Source organism: Cupressus sempervirens, chromosome 10 (genome assembly GCF_028749045.1).
Source record: "Cupressus sempervirens isolate cs-2001-9-10 chromosome 10, ASM2874904v1, whole genome shotgun sequence".
NCBI lineage: Eukaryota > Viridiplantae > Streptophyta > Pinopsida > Cupressales > Cupressaceae > Cupressus > Cupressus sempervirens.
The window spans coordinates 257,509,747-257,532,234 of record NC_143127.1 but is presented as its reverse complement, the minus strand read 5'-3'; the positions used below and the strand labels follow the sequence as shown (position 1 = coordinate 257,532,234).

Here is a 22,488-nt window from a genome sequence, read left to right as displayed (position 1 = left end):
TAACCTAACCCTAAGTGAAGGAGGTCACAAGTCTATAAGGAGATCACCCAAGGGTAATCACCTATACTTCGGAGGAAGGAAAGACCACACTTGGGAGGCAGCCACCATACTGGAAAAAAATTGCACTACCAAGGCAGCATGCACACAAGGCAAGAAGGGAGACCAAACAACACACGAGAACTGGGAGATTTTGAATGTGAATACAAAGAACCTGTACACATACAAAAGCTGAGTCATGCAGGAGCACATATTGTCGTGTGTAAGCCCATACACATACATAGGATATGGAAGAATGTACAGAGCATCAAAAGGCATACTTTTTCCGTACGGAAGCTCATACATGTACGAAAGATAGGGAAGAGTGAACGGAGCATTAAAACAAAGACAACGTATGTAACCCTACAGAAATGAGCAAGAAATGTGAGAAGTACAGATAAATCTACACACATACAGAACACTAAATATCGTAAGAGCATCACAAGTCAACCCTTACTCATACGCCTAAAAGAAGTCCGCCTATAGATAGCCATAAGTACACAAGCCCAAACAATCATATGCCGCCAAGCCACACACAGACATAAAGGATCGTGCCATAGTAAGACACGAACAACTACCAACAAGCAGAAGGTAATTGTAAGAAACATCTATAAAATGGTAAAGAATAATTTTGGAAACCCTAGCAAGGAAACGTTTGAGGTGGGCTATAAAACTTAGGAGTGAGCAAGACGAAAACAAAAAGAAAAATGGCCACCGCAAGCAAGAGCAAGAAAAGCAAGGCAAGGTAGCAAAGGTTTCAACAACCAACATCACATTTGAAGGAATAGCATACACAAAATGCAGAAACTAGTGGCAAGTTACAACATATGAGCGACACCCATTAAAGATAGCGTTAAGAAAAGTTAGGGTAGACAAAATTGTTTTGATGTCCATTATTTATTTGAAAGAATCTGAACTAGTACTCAAAACTATGGTGCATGCCTATGATAGAACGACCCATAAATCCACCAAATAATATTTTCAGCAGCATGCGATGATATCTTTCTCAACAAGAGATTTTGTAAAAGTATTTGGGGTCACCCAACAAAGGGCATCAAGCCAGGAATCCCACTTCCAAAATGACTATAAGTGAAAAGAAACAGTTAGTAGAACTTATATATAGGTCAAACTTGACAAAGAAACAAGGGGACAGTATTCGGAGCAAGAGTAATAATAGGGGCATAAAGAAAACTTTCATTGCTAACGCGGAATGGAGATGCATTGTTGACATGATAAAAAGAAAGCTTGTAGGAGGAAGTTGGACTTCAGATATTGCCATCTCCATGCTTCCGCAAGTAAATGGTCTAAATTGTGGCAGAGCTTATAACTGGGCACAACTTCTATCAGATAGGATGAAGGAGTTTTCGCAACTAAAGCATAAAACCTTCTATATGTTACACAACAACATAGCTCTCTTCCTAGAGGCACTGCGCACGCAAGTAGGGCTGAGCATTAGGGTACATTCATCCCATCCAATTGGGTGGACTCCTTCAAACCAAATATGTTCTATTGGTTGCATTTGGATACCATGGTAGGAGGAAGTACAGAGTCGCACAAGAAAGGATATATTTGCCAGCACCCACAACATGAAGGACGAAGATAGTACAAAGGATGAAGAGACAACCGAAGAGGAAATAGTGGAAGAGGAAACATCTTCCTGTTCAGAAGAGTCCAACTCAGACGAAAGCAAAGAATTACGTACAAGAAGAAACATAAGGGAGGAAACGTCATATGACATTGAAAATGTGCAAGTCATGGAAGGGCCACTCCCAGGTACAGAAGACAAAAACTTCGTTGTAAGCACGAAAGCCAACCGTATAGACAATAGTCGTATCGAAGTCACTCATACGGAAGACAACCGTATGGACAACACTCATACAAAAGAGAAATAGTATGGACAAGACTCGTATGAAATTCAACCATATGAACCTCAGTTGTATGGAATACATTGCAATATCCCTTCTTTTCAAGATAATATCTAAATGATAAATTATAATAATAATAACAAGAAATAAATATAAACCTATCTATCTTAACAAAAATTATAAATATTGTTATAGTTCAGAAATAAAGATATATAAGTCATCAAATGCACCCACTGACACAAATCTATAATAATCCAAGGTCAAAACCATAATCTTCAAAATAACAATAATGCTAATAATCCATATATTACTTGTCCCAAGCTAACCCTAATAGTGGGGACATTACAGTGGTATCAGAGCATGATCTTGCCATCCTGTAGGGTGAATAAAATTAGAAACACTTCAATCAATAAAAAAATCAAACTATTGAATACAAGTGATAATGAATCATTAAACATGATTAAATGAATGATGAATGTATATAAGTGAGTTATGTCAAGATGGGAGAGGTAGAGTAAATTTCCTCGAGATAGGTAGATCCCAAGATGGGTAAGGACATGGGCTCCAATGCCTTCAAGAAAGACTCCAAGATGGGCTAGGACATGGTTTCGAATGCCTTGAGGAAAGAGTCCAAGATGGGTAAGAACATTTTGGATGGGAGTAGAGGATATACCGCCACCCTCCCCAACCTTGATGGGAGAACACGAGAACATGGATCTAGAGGTGGAACTTGTTGGGATGGAGGTGAGAGTTAGCACATGTGAGAAAGTGGAGTTGCAGGAAGAACAGAAGGCCCAACACCTTGTGAGGAGTGCAAACGGTGATTCCTAGCGGAATTAGAGCCCATGACTTGTGCCACACATAAAATAAGGGGAGAGGCAAAGGAAGCAAATATGAGAGTAGTGATCTCCGTAGCAGAGTCCCCATTACACTTCATGGAGGGTTGTCACGAAGAGTCAAGAGGATTTTCATAGACCAGTGATGGCCCAGTGAAGCCATGAAAGAACAGATACAGAAATGGAGAGCCCCACAGACCATACAGGCATCTAGCACACAAACAACTATGATGACTATCCTCTCGCAAATGGAGGAAACTTTTAGGTGCACTTTTGTAGAACTTTAGAAGGTAACTTGAGAAGTGGCTAAGACAGAAGAAGCAGTTGGCACAACTTGTACAATTGGCTGGATAGGCGAGGCATCCACAATAGGAGGAGAAGAGGCTGGCAATAGGCCATTCCTTTCAAACTGGTAAGCAAATGTTGAAGTTTGTAGCTGCAATAGAGATCTTTATCTCTGATAGAAATGTGTTTGTTGACCGTTATGGTTATCTTCAACTGAAAGACATATTTGTGATTATAATGAAGTTAATATTATGCAAAAGACATGTGTCATATGTCATGCGCAAAGGCGTGCATATGGAAATGTAAAGTGTACAATATGTGGAAATTTGAAGGGTCTTATTTTCGGGATTGAAAGAGACCTTCATGTGTAAGATGAAGAGACTAATGCAATCTATTTATATGATTGCTTGGTATATTGTAATTAATATGAAGTGGAAAGCCATGTACTTAAATTTTCATGATCAATAAAAGAGATATTTTGCTGGTGTGGCTGGGTTTTTTCCCCTTCAAGTGGAAGGGTATTCCCAGGATAAATATTTTGTGTACTGTTTATGCTCTTTGATTGTTGTTTATCTATATTTTTGGGTTATAACTTTAACATGGTATCAAAGCCAAGTTAGATTTCAGCAAATGAAGGAAGCTTGTTCGTGATGACAATATAGTGATTGTGCAATATTCTCATTTGGACATATTTATCGTTTTTTGTCTTATTTTGGATATAATAAGGTAAATGACGATCATTCAGGATATATATATATATATATATTCTGTGGGATTGTGGTGTTTGTAGCGGGCGTCGGGCATTTTGTTATTTGTTTTGATAACAAGAAAGTGATGGGAAAAGTAGCAATTGGAATCACTCTCAACTTGAACGATTATTATATTTTGTTCAGTGTGACCATTGAGAAGCTTTCTGAGGTTTTTCACGACTCAACTCCAGTTCAATAGGATGACCTTAGCTTTGGTCGTCTAATTCCTTATGATCGATTTATGTCACTTTCCATTTGCATCTGTTCATAGTTGTTGGGTTTGTATGTATGGAAGCCTCTACTCCAAGTCTAGCCACTAGGTGGCATTTCGAATGTTATGAAATCTTTTTTGTGAAATATAAAACTAGTATTGTTATCGATAAAAAATAATAATTTAATTAAAATAATAATATATAAATAAATAAACATTTTCATTCACTTAATATTATTATTTCAAAAAAAAATCTCTGTGGTTTATTTGTAAAGTTTTCTTTCAAAATATTAGTTCATCTTTTACTTTTATTTTAAATAATTTTTAAAATTTAAATTTTTTAACTATAAAACTTTTTTTATACATATAATTAAAACATTAACCATTACTAAAAATTTAAAAATCATAAATATTGATTTTTTATTTTTTTTAAATATAAATAATTATTTTATTTCAAATATTTGAATTAAATTACAATCGACCTCAAGTAAGGAAGCCCACTGTGCCTTTAGATAAGTTAAAGACCCTATTTGTAGTCATCAAACAAATGAAAGAGAGGGAGAATCAACCAACTTTAAATGAATGACTAAACCAAATATTTGTATTTTGACTCAAAAAAAAATTGCAGTGTTCGAGCAGAGTAAGAATCTAATCCAAGACCATTTGGAGTGCAAACAAAGAAATCAACAACCAAATGAAAAAAGACAAAAGTGACAACCAAAACAATGATAGTTGAAGAATGGCCTAAAGCCATCTTTCTATAACAAGTCGCAACTTAAGGATGACACATGTCATCGCATCTTGATGCCATAACTAACACATGCATCCATATGTGTCCTCTAATTGTGAAAGAAATAAGACACCTAACTCGTTTTGGAGACACACCAAGACCCCCCACAAACATTAGAAATCTTTAAAAAATAAAGTCCATGCTCGTTTCTAATTAGCAAAATTAAAATCTATTTAATTATTGTTTGTGAAAAGTAAATGCCCTTGCCTTCTATATACCTTCATGTACTAGTCTTTTGTAATAAATACCTACACAACATCTATGATAACAATAACATAGCATGCCCATGCCATAAATGTTATCATTTTAACAAGTGCATGATTTGAATAGCTATAGCCTATTTTAATTCTCTCTCCAACTCTCACTATCACTTTCATTATATCTCTACTGTCTTTATAATATAATTCTTGCATCCCCCCTCTACATGCATTTACCTAAAACATTTATTTTTACCCCTTCTAAACACTCCCTCCATATCTCCTTTGTTTTGTGTTTCCATTTCCATTTTCATTTACTATTGGCAGGAACTTCGACACTTTGTGTTACTTGTTATGACCATGGCATACAAATTCTCCTAATAACATTATATAACTTTTATATGTTGCATGAATTTATCAATAGTAAACATGTGATATGTAAGAAGAATGATGCAACTAGATGGTACAACTAATCTCTCTACACAATTTTGTTATGATAATGTCAGAAGACAATAAATTAATGAGATTACAGTAGTCTTATATGCTGTATTTGTATTAGAGCACACCAACAAGTAAAAAACATCAAAGCTTAAACTTTAAGAACTTAGAATGATTTAAACCAATTGTATCTCTCAATCTGAATTGAAATAGTGCAAGAAAAATTAACCCAATCCATTATTGTAGATTCTTTCAGATAGTGTGAATATTCAATGCTCAAAGATAATGAAATAACCACACCCACAAACAAATCTAACAGGCAAACACATCCAAGGACTAATTGCAATTGGCATAGGAGAAAAGCAATTGTAAAGATATCCTGATCCCTCTTATTATCTTTGATGTACTTATATATAAAGACTCCTCCCCTTCCCTTTCAGTTTTCATAACTTCTACGATCCACCTCTCTTGGAAAGAATCAATCACAACAATAAATCTTTTTTACTCCCCTACAAGTAAGCTCCACTTTAGTGAGGGATTGGAATATTATCGAAGTAAACAAAAATAATAAATTTCTATGGGTTGTAAAAGAAAATTCATTTCTTCTTTCATTTCATTTAGGCATTTAAACTCCTAATATCAGTTTTCTTATGCTACTGGAGGTCATACAGTATGGGCCCCAATGTGTTCTTCATTAACCTGTGAATCGTCTTTTCCTCGACCCACAAGAATTCATATCTCAACTCTATAATCTATTAATCTGTTAGCTTTGTACTAAAATCTTTCTTAATTTGAACATTTGCAACTTCAGAATCATCATACATGTCTAGAGAGGTCTTTCTTCAAATAAGCAAGCTAGTTCTTGGCAGCAACATGCGATTGGAGTCTCATGTGATAACTAAAACATGAACGAAGCTTACACTATTATGATGCACTCCAAAGTGTTCCATTTATTCAGAAGTTCAAAGGGCTTTTTGCAGAATCCATCGCGCCTTTTGCAATGCTTTCATTTTGTTCTTACTGCAAACATTTCTCTGGGGCATTATGTCAAATAACTCAATTGTATTCTATTGTTTCTAATATCTGCATAGATTTCTACAGGTATTTGAGTGACAAAGAAGGCAGAGGATCTCTAAAATTTAGGTGCTGGAAAAGATAAACACCGACTAAAATTTCGATGACCCTGAACAGAGTGACGTAGAGCAAAACAACAGTGAACAAACAGGAAAGAAGAAAGATGGCAGTGGCACATGGATCTCTCCAGCTCTACAGAACCCCAAATCTCTCACCTTGGCATAAATTCTCGCCACCAGTGACTGCAGCCTGTCTTACCTCAACCATACGACCTTGTTGTTGTGGGAGGTGTGGAAAGTGTCAAACTCCTCGTCCATTGTGTCGGCTTTAGCCGACTCGACAGACGCGTGTCCATTTGCAGCTGCATGGTCATTTATTTTACATGAGCATCTCTAAATTGTTAGATTCTCAATAAATTTACTGTAGTCGCAATATTTTTGTCATCTTCTGTTTTTCACTCTCCGGGCATCCGACATTGAAATTCGGTGGCTATCTTCACGCAAAATAGCCTATCAACTAATAAAACAACGAAAGAAAAGTATCTTAAATTTTAATATAATGTCGACATTTTTAATAAAAATTCAATGTAAATAAATTAACATAAACTCTGTTCTTATAATTGTAAAATACATATCTAAAATTCGTAAAATTTTAGAACGAATCAAAATTAAAATGTCAAAACAAAATATTCAAAACAAAAACCATGGAGCCGGGCAAAGGCATCATAGGGAAATCGGCAAGGGAAGACTAATGCTTAACATGATAATTATGTATGCTTTGGGCCAAAATATGTCTGTCAACTTTTTCAATCGCAACCTCCTCTACCAACAACCAGCAAACAAATACCACTATTTTATTTGTTTATTTTTTTGTTGAAGGTTTAGCTTTTGCCTAGCATCTTTGATTAAGAACCAAGGACTAAGGGGTATACATTCCGCCTAATTCACCTGGGGCACAATCCCACCTCATCCTTTTTAGATGTTGGGGGCCTTGCACTCGGCAGGACTTAATCCCTGATGGGCTCCTTGTGATCCTTTCAACTTCACTAGTAAACCAACGGCCCTTTGACGTATCATGATTTTATTGATACCGGGCATTTGAAAGAAAACTTCTCAAAAAGTCTTAAAAAACATTTTAATCCATACGAATTTGTGGACAGATTTTTACAACCTTTGTACAGTTTTCAAATTTTCCCTGAATTTCAAACTCTATGGCCAAAACCCAGTGAACCCTGTGACTTAGCTCGGAACAGATAGCCACTCCATGATGTACATGTTCTATATACATTTCGAGGAATATAATTTGCAACTTCAGTTGGAGTCATCTGTCTCATTGCTTTCCATATTTTGCATTCATTCGTTTTGTTAAATTAGTTTAGCATTTTGACTCTTATACAGTGAATCTTTATTGTGGAAACAGAATTCTCTATCAAAAAACATAATAGGAAGAGTTAAAAAAATTACAAGTTATTTGGTCGTTCTTTTTTGGTTTCTAAGCTGCTGTTGTCCAAGCCAATAACACTACAGATTTACCTTGCTGAGGTTACTTGTCGTGATAAGAAAAATATAACTTGGCCAACTTTATGCTCTTAATGGATGTAAAGAAGATACCTGATCTATAGAGCCCCTCATGCGGTCCTCATAAATCATCCGTGATGCTATTTTCTCAGCCTGCCAACATTACAATTGATAGAGATCTCAGAACTCAGTGATACAAATAGTAATAAGCTTTGACAGATATAAGGTAGAAATAAAAATATTTGAAACAAAGTCAAGATCAATGGTATCTCCCTATCCCACTAGTTGGCGATGGTAGTAACACGTAACACTTGATTACCTTTACCATGAGGATCACATCTGGTGATACATAAAAGAAGAAAAATGAACTTGAATTACACAGATGTAAAATAATTTGGGATGATGTAACAAAACTTAACATTTTCAAGAGGGTTCAAACCAAATGTCCAAATCCATAAAACTATAAGCCAATTACAAATGGGAAAATCCTATCCAAGGCTGTGACCTTAAAAGCCAAACATCTTATTGAAATAATAACTGACAGGCTTTAACTGATAATTCCAAATTCATAAAACATGGCCAATATAATGAAACATAACACATTAGCAATTAATAACTTAAACGTTGAAACATGACTTGCAGAAAAAAGCTTACTTGATGGAATCTCTACTTACAAATTTAAAATGTGCTCTATTCAATAAGCTTTAGATGATTCTGAAAATCTCAACATAAAAGCACATGCAAAATAAGGATGTTGCTTGCAAAGGCAACCAAAGTGACAATTCAGACTAAATTTAAAATCCAAGATGTCAAAACACCAATAAATTGGAAGTTTGATGAAAATGGAACTTTCTAAAATCATGCGATCATGATCTTCACAAGAATCAAAACTATGATATATGCATAAAAAAAGAAATAAGAATTCCAAAGTTCCAAAAACCATATGTACATCAAACATGGTCCAATAGTCACTCTGTGCACAAAGTTCTGCAGAATCAGCAAGTATAGCCATAGGAATAGGACCACTAAAACATATAAATAAAGGAAAATATAAACAGGTGTTTTAAAACCTAGAAAGAAAATCAAACACAGTTCTGTGCTTCTGTTTATATAATTCACTTTGCTGTCTGATTCTCATATGCCTTTTGAGGTAAAATATAACAAATTATAGGAAGATTGACTGTTTCAAAACAAGTACCTTAAAAGAAATCTGTGAAAATGTTCACCCAATGGCTATTTAGGATTGTAAAACAGGATATATAGAAATGTGATTTCACACATTCAATTGAAAAACCATAAGTTGCATACAAAGATCACACAAAATTAGCATAAGTCTGGTCATTGAATAGCAGACCAAAGCATTTGCTAAACAGTCAATTTCCCCAAAGTTAACTTTCTCGCATGTATAGCCTCAAATACCGCATTTTCGCTAATCTTGATCCAATTATCAATCATCAAACACAAAGTGACAGTACAAATTGATCTAAGCCAACTATTATAATGTGTAATGTCCCCTTTTAGCTAGTTATGAGACACTACAGGAATTCTACAATTCCAACTTGCTTAACGGGTTTATGAATTCAAAATATAGTCTTACACAATGCAATTACTGGAAGATGTTATAATTAAACGATAGCGCTGATTGTATAACAAGTTTATAATGAAATATCAAATGCAAAACTGAATTATTATGTATAATTCTAATTCATACACAAAATATGCTTAATTCCAAATGCATGCACTTCAACAAGGCTGCATACATATTTAATAGAAATGTTGTGTCTGATATAGCAATGTGAATTATGCTTGACAACCTGAGAGGCTGTCTCTGATGTACAATGTGTTGTCCATGCTGCATATACAGGCTGAAGTATTATCTCAATTACAGAGATATAGACTGTATCTGATGATCCTTACTTTAATATGCTCTGGTTCTCTGATGAGAGAGGCCGCCTCTGATATATTTTGAATCAATTATGCTTCTAAGGATGCCATCTCTGATGCTTGGACCGTTGGTTGCTATTGCAACCTGCTAAGCTCTTATTAAGTGCTACACAAGGGAAGTATGTATACATGTGTGTGTGTGTATCAAATCATGCAATCTGCCTTCTTTGTGAGCTGCAAGACTTGGTTTATATCTGCCATGTTTCATGAAAGGGCACGATGAAATAGTCGCCACCCTTTGTAACAAATGATGGAAGGTTTGTTGGTTCACTGTAATAATCCTTCATGATTATTGCAGGAGGCATAACCATGAACGGTTAACAATAACAATGCTGCCAAGCCCAGTTATACGTAATCGGCTTATGTCACATAATAACAAATGGTAATTAATTTGTCATGCCCAATCCATATATCGGTGAAGTCTCGTAATTACAAATGTTAATATGCCTGATCAGTTGAGTTTCATGATAACAAATGGTAATTATTCTATCATGCCCAATGACATGTGTCAGCTTAGTATGCATTAGCAACGCCTGATCTACCTTGGCATAATATGCTTCTAAAGATGTTGTCTCTGATATGAAATATGAATTGCTTGCACCATTGGTTGCTATAGCAACCTGTTATGCTCTTAAGAAGCACTGCACAATAAACATATATATATATATATATATAATCTCCCTTCTTTGTGAGTCGCAAGACTTGTATTTATATCTGCCATGTTTCATGAAAGGGCACAGCGGAATAGTTGCCACCCTTCCTAAAAATGATGGAAGGTTTGTTGGTTCACCGTAATAATCATTCATGATTATTGTGGTGAACATCATCGTGAATGATTAACAATAACAATGTTGCCAGGCCCACTTATACTTAATCGGCTTATGTCTCCTAATAACAAATGGTAATTAATCTATCATGAACGATCCATATATCGGTCGAGTCTCATGATAACAAATGTTAATGTGCCTGATCTGTGGAGTCTCACGATAACAAATGGTAATTACTCTATCAAGCCTGATGACATGTATCGGCTTAGAATGTATTACCAATGCGAATGCAAGCATGATGCAAAACATGGCGTTTAATGCTAGATGTGTTTGACAATGATCATGATATGAATGAACGTCCATGCATGATAATGTTATGTGGACAATGCATTATGTAATATGATGTAATCTTATGAACGATGATTACACAGTTACATCGGGATGGATGTATCCATGTATAATGTGGATATGCATCCATCATGTATGTATTTATCACAGTTATATTATGCATATGTATATGATGGCAAGTCATGGATGGATGCATTTATTTTGATGGCATTGCATATAAAATCAATGCAGTGCACAACATGATGATGGATACCTAAAATTGATCATCCATAGGTCACTTGTACATATCATTACAGCTAAGATGTCTACATGGTGGATAGATACCTTGGTGAGTGTCAAGCTCTAACTATCACTAGATCAATTCTAAACTATTATGAAAATGCAGGTATAATACAAAGACAAGGTATGTTTCTTTCCTTGCCCATTTCTTTATCATTTTAAATAATGGGATATCACACAATGATTATGGAGAATAAGCAAGCATAGGAATATGGCAAGAAACACAGAAAATAAAGCAAAAAGTATACACAAGTTTTAAGTTCAGGGAGACAGTTAATCAATTTTGTGCTTTTGTCTAAATAAATTTATATCACTTTCTGATTGTTATTTTGTCTGTTGTGGTAAATCTAACAAAGTTATGGGAAGATTGGATGTTTAAAAGAAGCACATCAAAAGAAATCTGTGAAATACTCACCCAATTGCCATTTATGTTTGTAAACTAAGATATATGGAAATGTGTTAAAAGCGGTTTTACTCAAAATAATTTCAACTTTTAGCTCAGCAGATCACATATACATGTTCAACTATTCGACTGAATTTGAAATGTCATACAAAACTGAATGTATAGCTGCAGTACCTTTCGTAAGACATGACCACAAAAGTTATCTTAAATTTGAGAATCAGATAGAAGACCAAAGCATTTACTTGATGGTCAATTTTCACAACTTTCTTATGGGCGTAGATATGTTACACAGGCATATCCAAACATAAACAAACCAAGTCATGTGACATAATTTCAAGAGAATTTTCCAGCGGATTGATAACCTACCTTTTGCGGAGCAATACCAAGTAGTGAACCCAACTCTTCAAAGCTGCATATAAAGAAACCCAATGATTTACTATATATGACCACCTAGACAGAACTGTAAAAATAGCAAATATAGTTGTATAAGGGATTTTACAGAAATAAAATACCTTATATTTGTATAAAGTTTGCTTGCACTCAGAAGATTGTGCTCAATCATAGCACGATCTAAGACGGTCGAATTGTCAGGTAAGACTGCTTTCTGTAAAATTACAAAATAAAAATTATAAACACTTTGTAGTGTCTCCAACCAAAATTTTAACATAAAATCATCAATTGAGTCAAATGAAAAAAGAGATCATCACATTCCAGAATTCAAGCTCAACTGAACTGTAGAAAATCCTCACATACACATATACCTGATGAGGTTTGAGTTCTTCAGAAAATGCATCAATTTCTGGCTTTCTGAGAATTCTTTCTAGATAAACCTGAAAGTGCATTTCCATATAGCTTGTATAAAAGGTTTAAGTAGCACAACATGAAAAAAATGTTGCTAACATCTAACCAGTGAACTAGTTTCATGGTAGGTTGGCTCAAACTCTTAGGAAAGACATACCTTCTGCAAAATTGGATAGATCTTCAAGTTGGAACATCTTTCATCCTGATACACATGCATAATATATCAGGTTTCATGAAAATGCACATAACCATTTTCTAAGTGAGATGAATGCTCAGAGTAACTATGCACCACTTAAGAATATATCATTGCCTTATTTTACTCAAACAGAACAAGATAGAGTTTTGAATGTCCCAGATGAACTTGAATAAAAAAGAAACCAATGCAAGTGCTCTAAAATGTATCAATTCACACATTCGTAGAGAAACAAATTTATCATTTTTATTCAAGCAAGTTAGCAACATTTTTCTGCCAACATGGTATAGAAATATTTAATAGTCTTTTAGTTTTATGATGCATACAAGTTAGAAGAAGATCTGTGGTCCATCCTATTCTGTTGAGTTCTGACCACTATCGTATACCAAAAACCTACCTTTTTTTACTTATACAATCTAAATTTTTGCATCTGAATCATCTGCTGAACATATTTGCACATTATATCATGCTTGACATTGGATTGAAGCTTGTACGGCTCAAAAGCTAAAATGTTAACTCTCATCTATTAGCAAACACAGCAGTTTCCAGAGGCCAGGAAATCCTAGATAAGATAAATTATTAATGTCCAACAAGAGACCACAAACGGGCCTAAGGGACTGAAAGTACAAACAGAGGCCAGAAGGCAGATAAGATAAATTATTAATGTCCAACAAGAGACCACAAACGGGCCTAAGGGACTGAAAGTACAAACAGAGGCCAGAAGGCAGCAGGACTGCCACACAGTGTCTGAGAAAAAGGAAACCAACAAAACAAGAAGCGAAGAAAGAGAAACAACACCACAAAAGAGAGACCATGAAACCACGAAACAACTAGCGGTTTGCAGTCCTCGAAAAGTAGCTCAAATCCAAAGGATAATTGTCCATGTGCAGATAAGTCCAAGAAGTCTGAACCCGTCACCGAAGAGAGGACGGCTGTCGCTGATGGTGCGTGTGCGCGTGATATCTACAGTCTCATAAATCTGGTGTGAGTAGCAGTGGACGGGCTCCCAGACTGCTTGGTTCCTCTAGAGATCCAGGACTTACAAATGATTGTAGGAAAACTCACCTATATCATTACAGTAAAAGCGCAATATATTCACCTCTACACACAAGAAGATTTGCCCTACTAGATTGGATGTCAACTCGAATAAGTTAATAGGCCTCAAAAACCAGGGGTTCAAACACAACCCGCAAAGACAAGATAATGTCCAACTTAAGGAAATCTCCTCTCTACTCAGTGTTACACACAATCAGATAAATTATAAGTTCATATGCATATGTGGATGTCTGAATTCTTATGAAGACAAAATTTGGTAATATACATTGATCCCTCTCTTATTTTGCTGGCCGGCTTTCCTTTTCTGGACTGATATCCACAATAAGGAATTTCTAGCAGAGTGGAGTACTTTTTATTTAAAATTTTAAAATTCTAATTGTTTGCATGCTTTCTTTGCTCTATCGGGCGTAGTCATTAAATACTAAGTTCATGACTTAAGGGGCTTGAGCATTGCTGAAATCATATTTGAAGATGCAATCAAAACCATGGATCTTACGAGGTATTTCAGTGAGTCTAAATCTATTCATATCTGACCACCATTGTTGTTTGTTGAAGAAAAGACTCTGTAGGCAAGAAAAATTTACTATCACACAAGAAGCTTTGGAGTTAAGGCTTTTCTATGGAGTAAATGATATATCTTTCTTCATATGTACTAATCAAGTGATCTATCTTCTTATTATCAGTGTATGGATAAGAGTCCCTCGAATTACAATATTTGAGGATATCTTTGCACATCAGATGAGACCTTCACAGCCTCATTTAAGATATTAAATGGATTAAGTGCAATAAGGACTTCTTTGGATGTTGGCGGCATCGGAGGATGGATGAACTTCCACCTTCTCAAGTCAACTTCTCACTTTGAGATGGTGTTCTGCATGAGAAGCATTTTTCGGTTTTCTGTTTTGTTTTGCTTTCTGATGCTGAGAAATTTGAAGAATGCATGCCTTGTGAAGACTCATTTTGGAGACAGGTTTGGGACTCGGCATTATGCCAATATGGATTGTTATCAAGCGATCAAAGTATATGATCAAGAATTATACCCTTTCCAACCACTAGACAATGATAGAGATCTCTTGCATCTCTTAGTGGTCATTGTTGAATAATTCAAGTCTCTGTGATTCGAGAATTCAGGACTGAGAGCTTAAGAAAACAGCTCGAAGCTGCGCCTTTCCAAAGGTCAAGAGAAAACTTGATGGAGCCTTGCTTGGTTGAGGATTTTCTGTGCTACTTCAAAATATGTATTCATATCATGCAATCATTATGTTTTGTTATGTGAGCCCTTAAGTTTTTTTGCTTTTTTTTTCACTTTGTCAAATTCACTTTGCCTTATTTAAGTGAATTTGATGTTTTCAGTACCAATGAAATAAGGTGGGGAATGTTGGCATGTTTCTATTACATTGTTTGAGCCCTTAAGTCTTTTTTAGTACCAATGTAATAAGGTGGGGAATGTCGTCATGTTTCTATTACATTGTTTAATAAGACTGGCTATCGTTTGGTAATTGTTAACTACCTGTGAAATGTTTGCGGTTGTAACTACCTTCAGGCTATAAATTTCTCTCATCACTCCCATAGGGCAAAGTGAATTTGATGTTTTTAGTACAAATGTAATAAGGTGGGGAATGTTGGCGTGTTTCTATTACATTGTTTAATAAGACTGGCTACCGTCTGGTAATTGTTAACTACCTGCAAACTGTTTGTGGCTGTAACTACCTTCAGGCTATAAATTTCCCTCATCACTCATCAATAAGATCACAAAATGTTCATCTTTTATCTTTAATAAATGCTGATAAAAAGTATAAGTTGCATCTATAGAATTTAGCTTTCCTTGGAGGTAACTGAAATGGTAATTGCTTAATGTATTATCTACGGAGATGAAAGCTCCATTTAAAGGAATTACAAGAGCAATAATGCCTAAACGAAACAATTGTTTGTTCAATCTGTAACTTGATCTCGTACTGATCTGATTGCACAGATCATTCAGATCTATTCTTGCATGGTAGACCTATATATATATATATAGTTCTATTCTAGGCATGATCGGCGTCTCCCTTGGATTACGGTACTTGAGTTCTAACTTAACTAAGTCTGTCTTAGTTTGAATAACAAATAAGACTATTACTCCTTGAACGCCGATTATGAGAATAACATGTAGGGCCGACCTAGATAGGGTCATGTCCCTTCAAGGGGCATGCCCTTTGGTTACCTTATTTATATGGGGTATGTTGTAGTTAAAGGACACACAAAGAACATAAAGTCTGCTCCTTTAAGCAAGTCTGCCTGATTCGAACACATGCAGATATAAAAGATTTCAGAATAATAAATATATTATTGACATCTCTTCTCTCAAGTCTGTAACAAGGAAGATCATCTGCAGCAAGCATAGGAGAAGGTTTTATCTCAGATTAATCAAATAAAATTTGCAGAGACTTTACATTGTTAACTTAAGTCAGAATAGAAACTATCTAATTTAACTAAGACACTTTAAGTGACCATTAAATAAGAAATGTTCTAATATTACTCTAATACCCTCCCTTAATGTTACTCTAATATTCTAATATTACTCTAATACAATGCCCAAGGGGATAGATGATTCCTAAGGTTTTGAAACTTGCAATTGCACCTACTACAAAATTATTTGAAGCCTTCGCGAAAGGTTTCTCATAAAATTGACCAAGTATAGAAATGATTTAGCAAAGATCCTTTAGTCCTCTATATTTCCCTCTCGTAATGGTGAGATTTCCCTCTTGGGTCATCAAGAGTAATTTGGCCCTCTTTACAGAATATACAATTATATATGCTACCCCTCCTATCAAGGAACCTGATAACAAATTTCTTGGCAAATTTCCATGCTTCTTCCCTGATCATTATTTCCATATCTCATGGGCACCTCAACACAAATATACTTTGTTTACGCTCTACAACATCAGCAACAACAAGATCCTATCCATGAACTAAACTTTGGCATCAAAGAAATGTTGGCTTATATGAAATAAAATTAGATCAAAAAAAGATCCTTGAAAGCTTGTGCCCCACAAACAAAATTATTATTCATTCTAGGCCCCCTTTGTTATGCTCAGCAAGAATCTGCACAACTTAACAATGAACACCTACAACATCTTCCAATTTCAACATGTCTATTAGGGATTCAGTGCTCAATCACAAGTGCAAAAAATAATTTAACAGCTTTTAAAACTCAAGGAAACAAAAACAAAACATATGCCCTCACATATGAGAACAAACAAAGACTATGAAAGAGAAGCCAAACTAAATGCCATTGTAGAATATTTCTCACAATCCCAATGCTCGGTGAAGTCTCCAATGCATGTATCTCAGTCTAACCCACAAACGGAATGCACAGCGAAAAAGAATGTGGACCTAGCAGGTTTTTCAACTGACATTCAAACTTCTTCATCACTAGAAAAGCGCTCGCTAACAAAAAATAAATGTGGTTCAAAGCTTATGCCATCACACCCCTACAACATTTCTTGAATTTTTACTTCATCCTCTATGTTGCACGACCGCAAGAAATAGTCAATGCTCTGATACCAAATGTGAGCATATGACTTGATAATATTATTATTAATCAACAGGGGGAGGTATACACAAGGAACAATGTAGTTTTCAGGTAAATACCTATCATTAACAGTTACTGTCTAGTGGTTACACCAACTACCCAATCTGAGTTTGTAAAAACAAATCAACTGAGGATCTTTGCTTTTGTTGTATGGAATACCAAAGTATGGTGTCCTTCTCATATATTGCAGTACACGCTTCTCTGTAACCCATATTTTGCTTTAGGGGTTTCATAAAATAAGATATGCAGCTCATACGTATCTCATATCAGATCTAATGGCTATAAGATAGATGAGGCTGCCCACTAGTTGCCTAAAAATTGACTCAATCACCCTAGGTGAATCTGACTTAGCTAACAGTCTCAGCCCTTTGTCCATGGGTGTATAGAAAGGCTTGCAATCAGCCATTTTGACCTTATCTAGCAAATTCTTGGCATACTTCAAATGAAAATGCTGCCACCTACCTGCCAAACCTCTACAGCAAGACAATAATTCAAAATCCCAAATTAGTCGTATCAAACGCCTAACAAATAATCAGTTTGATTAACAAATTGTGCCCCGTTACTAGTAATGATAATATCTGTTAAAGTGTTAGTTCAATCAATTAAAATATTCTAAAGATGTTTCAATAGAATGTTATTATTATTGCATAATATAGTTGAATGTAATATATATATATATATATATATATATATATATATGAATTAATATATCTCCAAATTTCTTTGCAATAATAATCACAAATCATTTAAATCTGATTGCTCAAATAGTGGTTTGATCGACTCATAACATACGTTGGTTGATGTTTATGTTTCATTTGCTTTGGTAAGCAATACCTTCTGGGAGTCATGTGCGCGATGGGACGTGATTCCATGGTGGAGTCACTCCCCATAGGGGACATGGCTCCACGATGAAATATTTATACAAACAAAAACCTACAATATCTCACACAATGAACACAGATTTCAAACAAGTTTTCGGTGGATATAACAGGGTTTATCTTCATTCCAAATCAAATCAATCTCAATCTCAGTATATATGAAGCTGTCTGCCATTAATATTATCGTCTGCATATAATCTTATTATTACAACACATATATAATCACTCTGGGATATTGCTGATAGTATTGCAAGAATATCATTAAACGGAATTTGAATAAGAATATTTATATCAGAAATTAAAATTATTCTAACAGTAAATGTCTGATATTTTAACATGGTATCAGAGCAGGTCTAAGGGATAATCCTGATACAACTTAACTCTATAGTGCATGTAAATATTCTTAAAATCCATATGGTGAATGGTATGAGACTAGAAGACAGGCTTGACGGTGATTCAAATTTTTCGGGATGGAAATCGCAAATGAAATTAACCTTGAAGGAGAACGGTCTAAAACAACTCATTGAAAAATCCGAACAACCACACAAAGGAAGTAATGAATTGGAAAAATGGGAAAATGATAATACCAGAGCCATGAAATTAATTATGGACAGTGTTAAAGACCATCTACTCCCAATCATCATAGAGCTAGACACAGCACATGAAATGTACAAAGCTCTTGAAGAAATGTTTGAGATCAACAACACAATCAGAATTATCACATTAAGAGACAAACTCTCCAATATCAAGATGAATAAAGGAGAGACCATTTCGTCATATTTTATGAGAATAACAAAGCTAGGAATCAACTATCAACCATAGGTCATATCTGAGGACTCTCTCAGCATCATGGGATACATTTAGACAAGGAGTATGCTCTCAATCCACATTTCCTATACTTGATAGACTCAAAGCTGATTGCATACAAGAAGAATGTATGTTAACATCTCAAGGCATTGATATCTCTTCCACGAAAGATGATATCCAAGTTCTTTCAACACAAGTAAATAAAAGAAAAAAGAAACAAAAATTCAAAGGAAAAAGGAAACAAGTAGACTACTCCAAAATGCAATGCTTTAGATGCGATAAGTATGGTCATCCAGCATCTAAATGTCCTAATAGGCTCAAGAAACAAGCTTCATTTGCCAAAGTCAGCTACTTTAATGACAATTCACATATAATGCCTTCTATTCAGCTCTCTCTAGTGAAGTTTCAAACAGATCAAATACTTGGGTTATTAATAGTGGAGTTTCTCTTAGATTCAATCAAGGAAGACTATGTTGATGATGTAACCATTGGAGATGACACTAGTTATCCAGTAAAAGGCATTGGAACATGTACTATCAATCTTAAATTAGGAACCTCAATTGAACTCACTAAAGTGTTATACGTACCTGCCATAAAGAGAAACTTGGTCTCTATATCAGCACTTGAAGATGAAGGATGCAGGGTCACATTTATAGAAGGAAAAGTCTCACATATAAAAAATGCTCACAAAATTGGCTCTAGACATGGATGTCTATACAATCTAAACTCATGCTCGGCTACAACTCTAATTCATGATTCCATCAAAGAAAATAAAATTTGGCACAAGAGACTAGGGCATCTTCATTTCCGAGGATTACCCTCTTTAGAGAAAATGGTAACAGGATTACCCAAACTCCAACCCAATTGTGAAGGAACTTGTAAGGGTTGTTCTTTAGAGAAGAACATTAAAACCACTTTTCATAACAGTGAAAGCAAAACCAAAGAAGTCCTAGAGCTTGTCCATGTTGACTTATGCCGGCCAATGTCTGTCCCTTCCTAGGAGGATACTTATACTACATCATCTTTGTTCATCATCTTTGTCGATGACCTCTCCAAAAAAACATATAGATTTATTTCCTAAAATGAAACAAGTCTGAAGAGATTTTGTCAAAGTTTAAATAATTCAAAGCTCTTGAAGAAAACTCATCGAGAAAGAAAATTAAAATATTAAGAACTGATAATGGTAAGGAATATACTTCATAGATCTTTTCAAATTATTGCAAAAGTGTTGGGATCAAGAGGTAGTTTTCAGTTCCTTAAAATCCCTAACAAAATAGGGTGGCTGAAAGAAAGAATAGAACTTTTAGTGCAATAATAACAGAATTTAATTATATGAAACTTTCAGAATTATCTTCAATCCTTTATGGAGTGCTTGCATTAATAGATTACAATGCCAAGATTACATCGGGCAGATTGGATAAATACCCACAGAAGAGGTGTGGGGATGAATGGCCATGTCTCCCACAAAAGACATGGACATTCATTCACACACCCGTTCGTGGGTAACTAATCACATTATTAGTTACTGTCATTACCAATCATTTAAATGGTTAACACAGTGTATAAACCAATCATTACATCGACGGCCCAATATAAATGGTAGATTGACCAAGTTCTTAACATCCAAGGAACCAAAGATAATCTTGATAATGCCTTAATGATCTCGGAACATATATATGTCTTATCAGTTGTAGACTGTGTAAAGTGCAACAGCACATACGTATGCATATATGCATAACAGCATGTACATCATGCTATTGTGTGTATATACATAAGAATGTGCTTCGTAGTAATGTCAGACCGAAGCTACATGCATTAACACTCCCTCTTAGCTAGGGAAGACAAAGTGCATATATATAAGTTCCTTTTATATGAAAAGTAATATCCTCAAGATATATGTAAGAAAATCAAGTGTCATGACGTTCTTTCTAGTTATGGTGTGCATACAGATATCAAGTCACATGATATCCACCATAAAAGATCATGGTATATCCATAAATATTAAGTCCATAATATCCACCATGAATTTGAACATATTGATTGTAGAGTGGTAATATTACTCAAGTTCACAGATACAAAATAACACAATTGATATACATATGCATAAACATAGAATGTACCAGTAATACCACAATCCAGTAGGCAAGGAAATGATTTCTTTATTAATACTAGAAAACCCACACCTGTACATTGACAATCATCCAAGTTCTTATAGCCAACGCATCTCCTTACCACCTAACTACCCAACCCGATAACAAGTACTAACATAATAGTTACTATACTCCGACTACATCTATCCCCCCCAAAAAAGAAGTCGTTAGCTGAACATGAAAACAACAAAAAAAAACATTGACCGCAAGAAGAGGAATAGGAGGACATCACTGTGGTTTGATCAGCTTCCTCTATTTTGTAGGCTTCCTCCATGGCCACTTTTTCTACTTCCCATTGATGAGAGGTGGCAGCCACAACTTGCCAATGCTTTTGCTACCCTTTGCCGTCTCATCCTTGCCTTTTGCCATCTCCCTTATTGCTTCTTCTTTAACTGCCTGTATGTGCCACCTCTACCAACTGTTCCTATGATGTGACTGCTTGTAACCAACTTCCACAAGATGTCCCGGTTGCCGTACAAATTTTTTAGGTACTAGGAATGTCTGTGTTTGTCGTACCTCTGTCTGCCATTGTAGTCGTACCTCCGTCTGCAGTCTTCCAGACTATTGTCGTACGGGTGTCTTCCCTTGTCGTACAGAAGTCTCTCGTACACACTCTTGTCATATGGCTGAAAGTCTTGGACTGTGATGCCGTACGGATGTGAAGCTTTCACCTTGACGCCATACGAATGTAAGTTGTGGCTGTCGTACTTCCTCTGATTTTCGTATGTGGTAATGTTGTACTCCTTGTTCCTATCCGTGGTGACACCATACTCCCTCTCCCCGTACAGAATTTATGCGTTGATGTCGTACTTTCTGTGGCCCCCATACGAAATTGCTTTGGTGTGTAGCTGTCATACGGCTTACTTTGGCACCCCTTTATTTTGTTCGTACGGTTGCCCGTACATCCAACTTTTCTCTCGTCCAGCATCACAGCAATCTCTGCAACTTCTTCCTCTCGACCACACTGCAATTTCTTGGATGTCGTCTCTGGCACTCCCTTCTCTATCACTCCAAGTACTGTTTTGGGAAGTGTTTTGCAACTTCGTCTTATTATAAGGACTTGGTTCGATTTTTTCTCTTATTGCCACTTTATTCCGTCTCTCATACGCTTTTAACTTAGACCCATTTACTAAGTCTTTGATAGGTTTATTATCCAAAGTAGATAACTTACAGCCCCATTCTCTTTATACTTCATGTACTCCTGGGGGTACCTTCCTTCCAGCTGTGAGTCTTGTATTTGTAACATATTACATTCTGTGTAGAAAACTTCATAGTCTCCCATTTGCCAGT

General features: G+C 35.5%; 1 protein-coding gene across 3 annotated transcripts in view; it reads right to left on the bottom strand.

The window, feature by feature from the left end:
• The window catches only part of LOC149533607 (COP9 signalosome complex subunit 4-like), an 86,556-nt gene that overhangs the window by 31,085 nt on the left and 32,983 nt on the right, over positions 1-22,488 (bottom strand). The window contains exons 8-13 of one of the 3 annotated variants that reach the window (XR_016356822.1): positions 12,698-12,742; positions 12,501-12,569; positions 12,252-12,343; positions 12,106-12,148; positions 8,092-8,151; positions 6,697-6,842 (exon numbers count right to left, since the gene is read on the bottom strand). Coding sequence is in view for 1 of the 3 variants with exons in the window: in XM_089803898.1 (XP_089660024.1) it covers positions 8,092-8,151; positions 12,106-12,148; positions 12,252-12,343; positions 12,501-12,569; positions 12,698-12,742 (309 nt within the window). In the remaining 2 variants the exon portion in view is untranslated. Of the gene's footprint in view, positions 1-6,696; positions 6,843-7,944; positions 8,002-8,091; positions 8,152-12,105; positions 12,149-12,251; positions 12,344-12,500; positions 12,570-12,697; positions 12,743-22,488 lie in introns of all 3 variants that reach the window. The other 2 variants (XR_016356823.1, XM_089803898.1) reach the window with 2 other exon arrangements.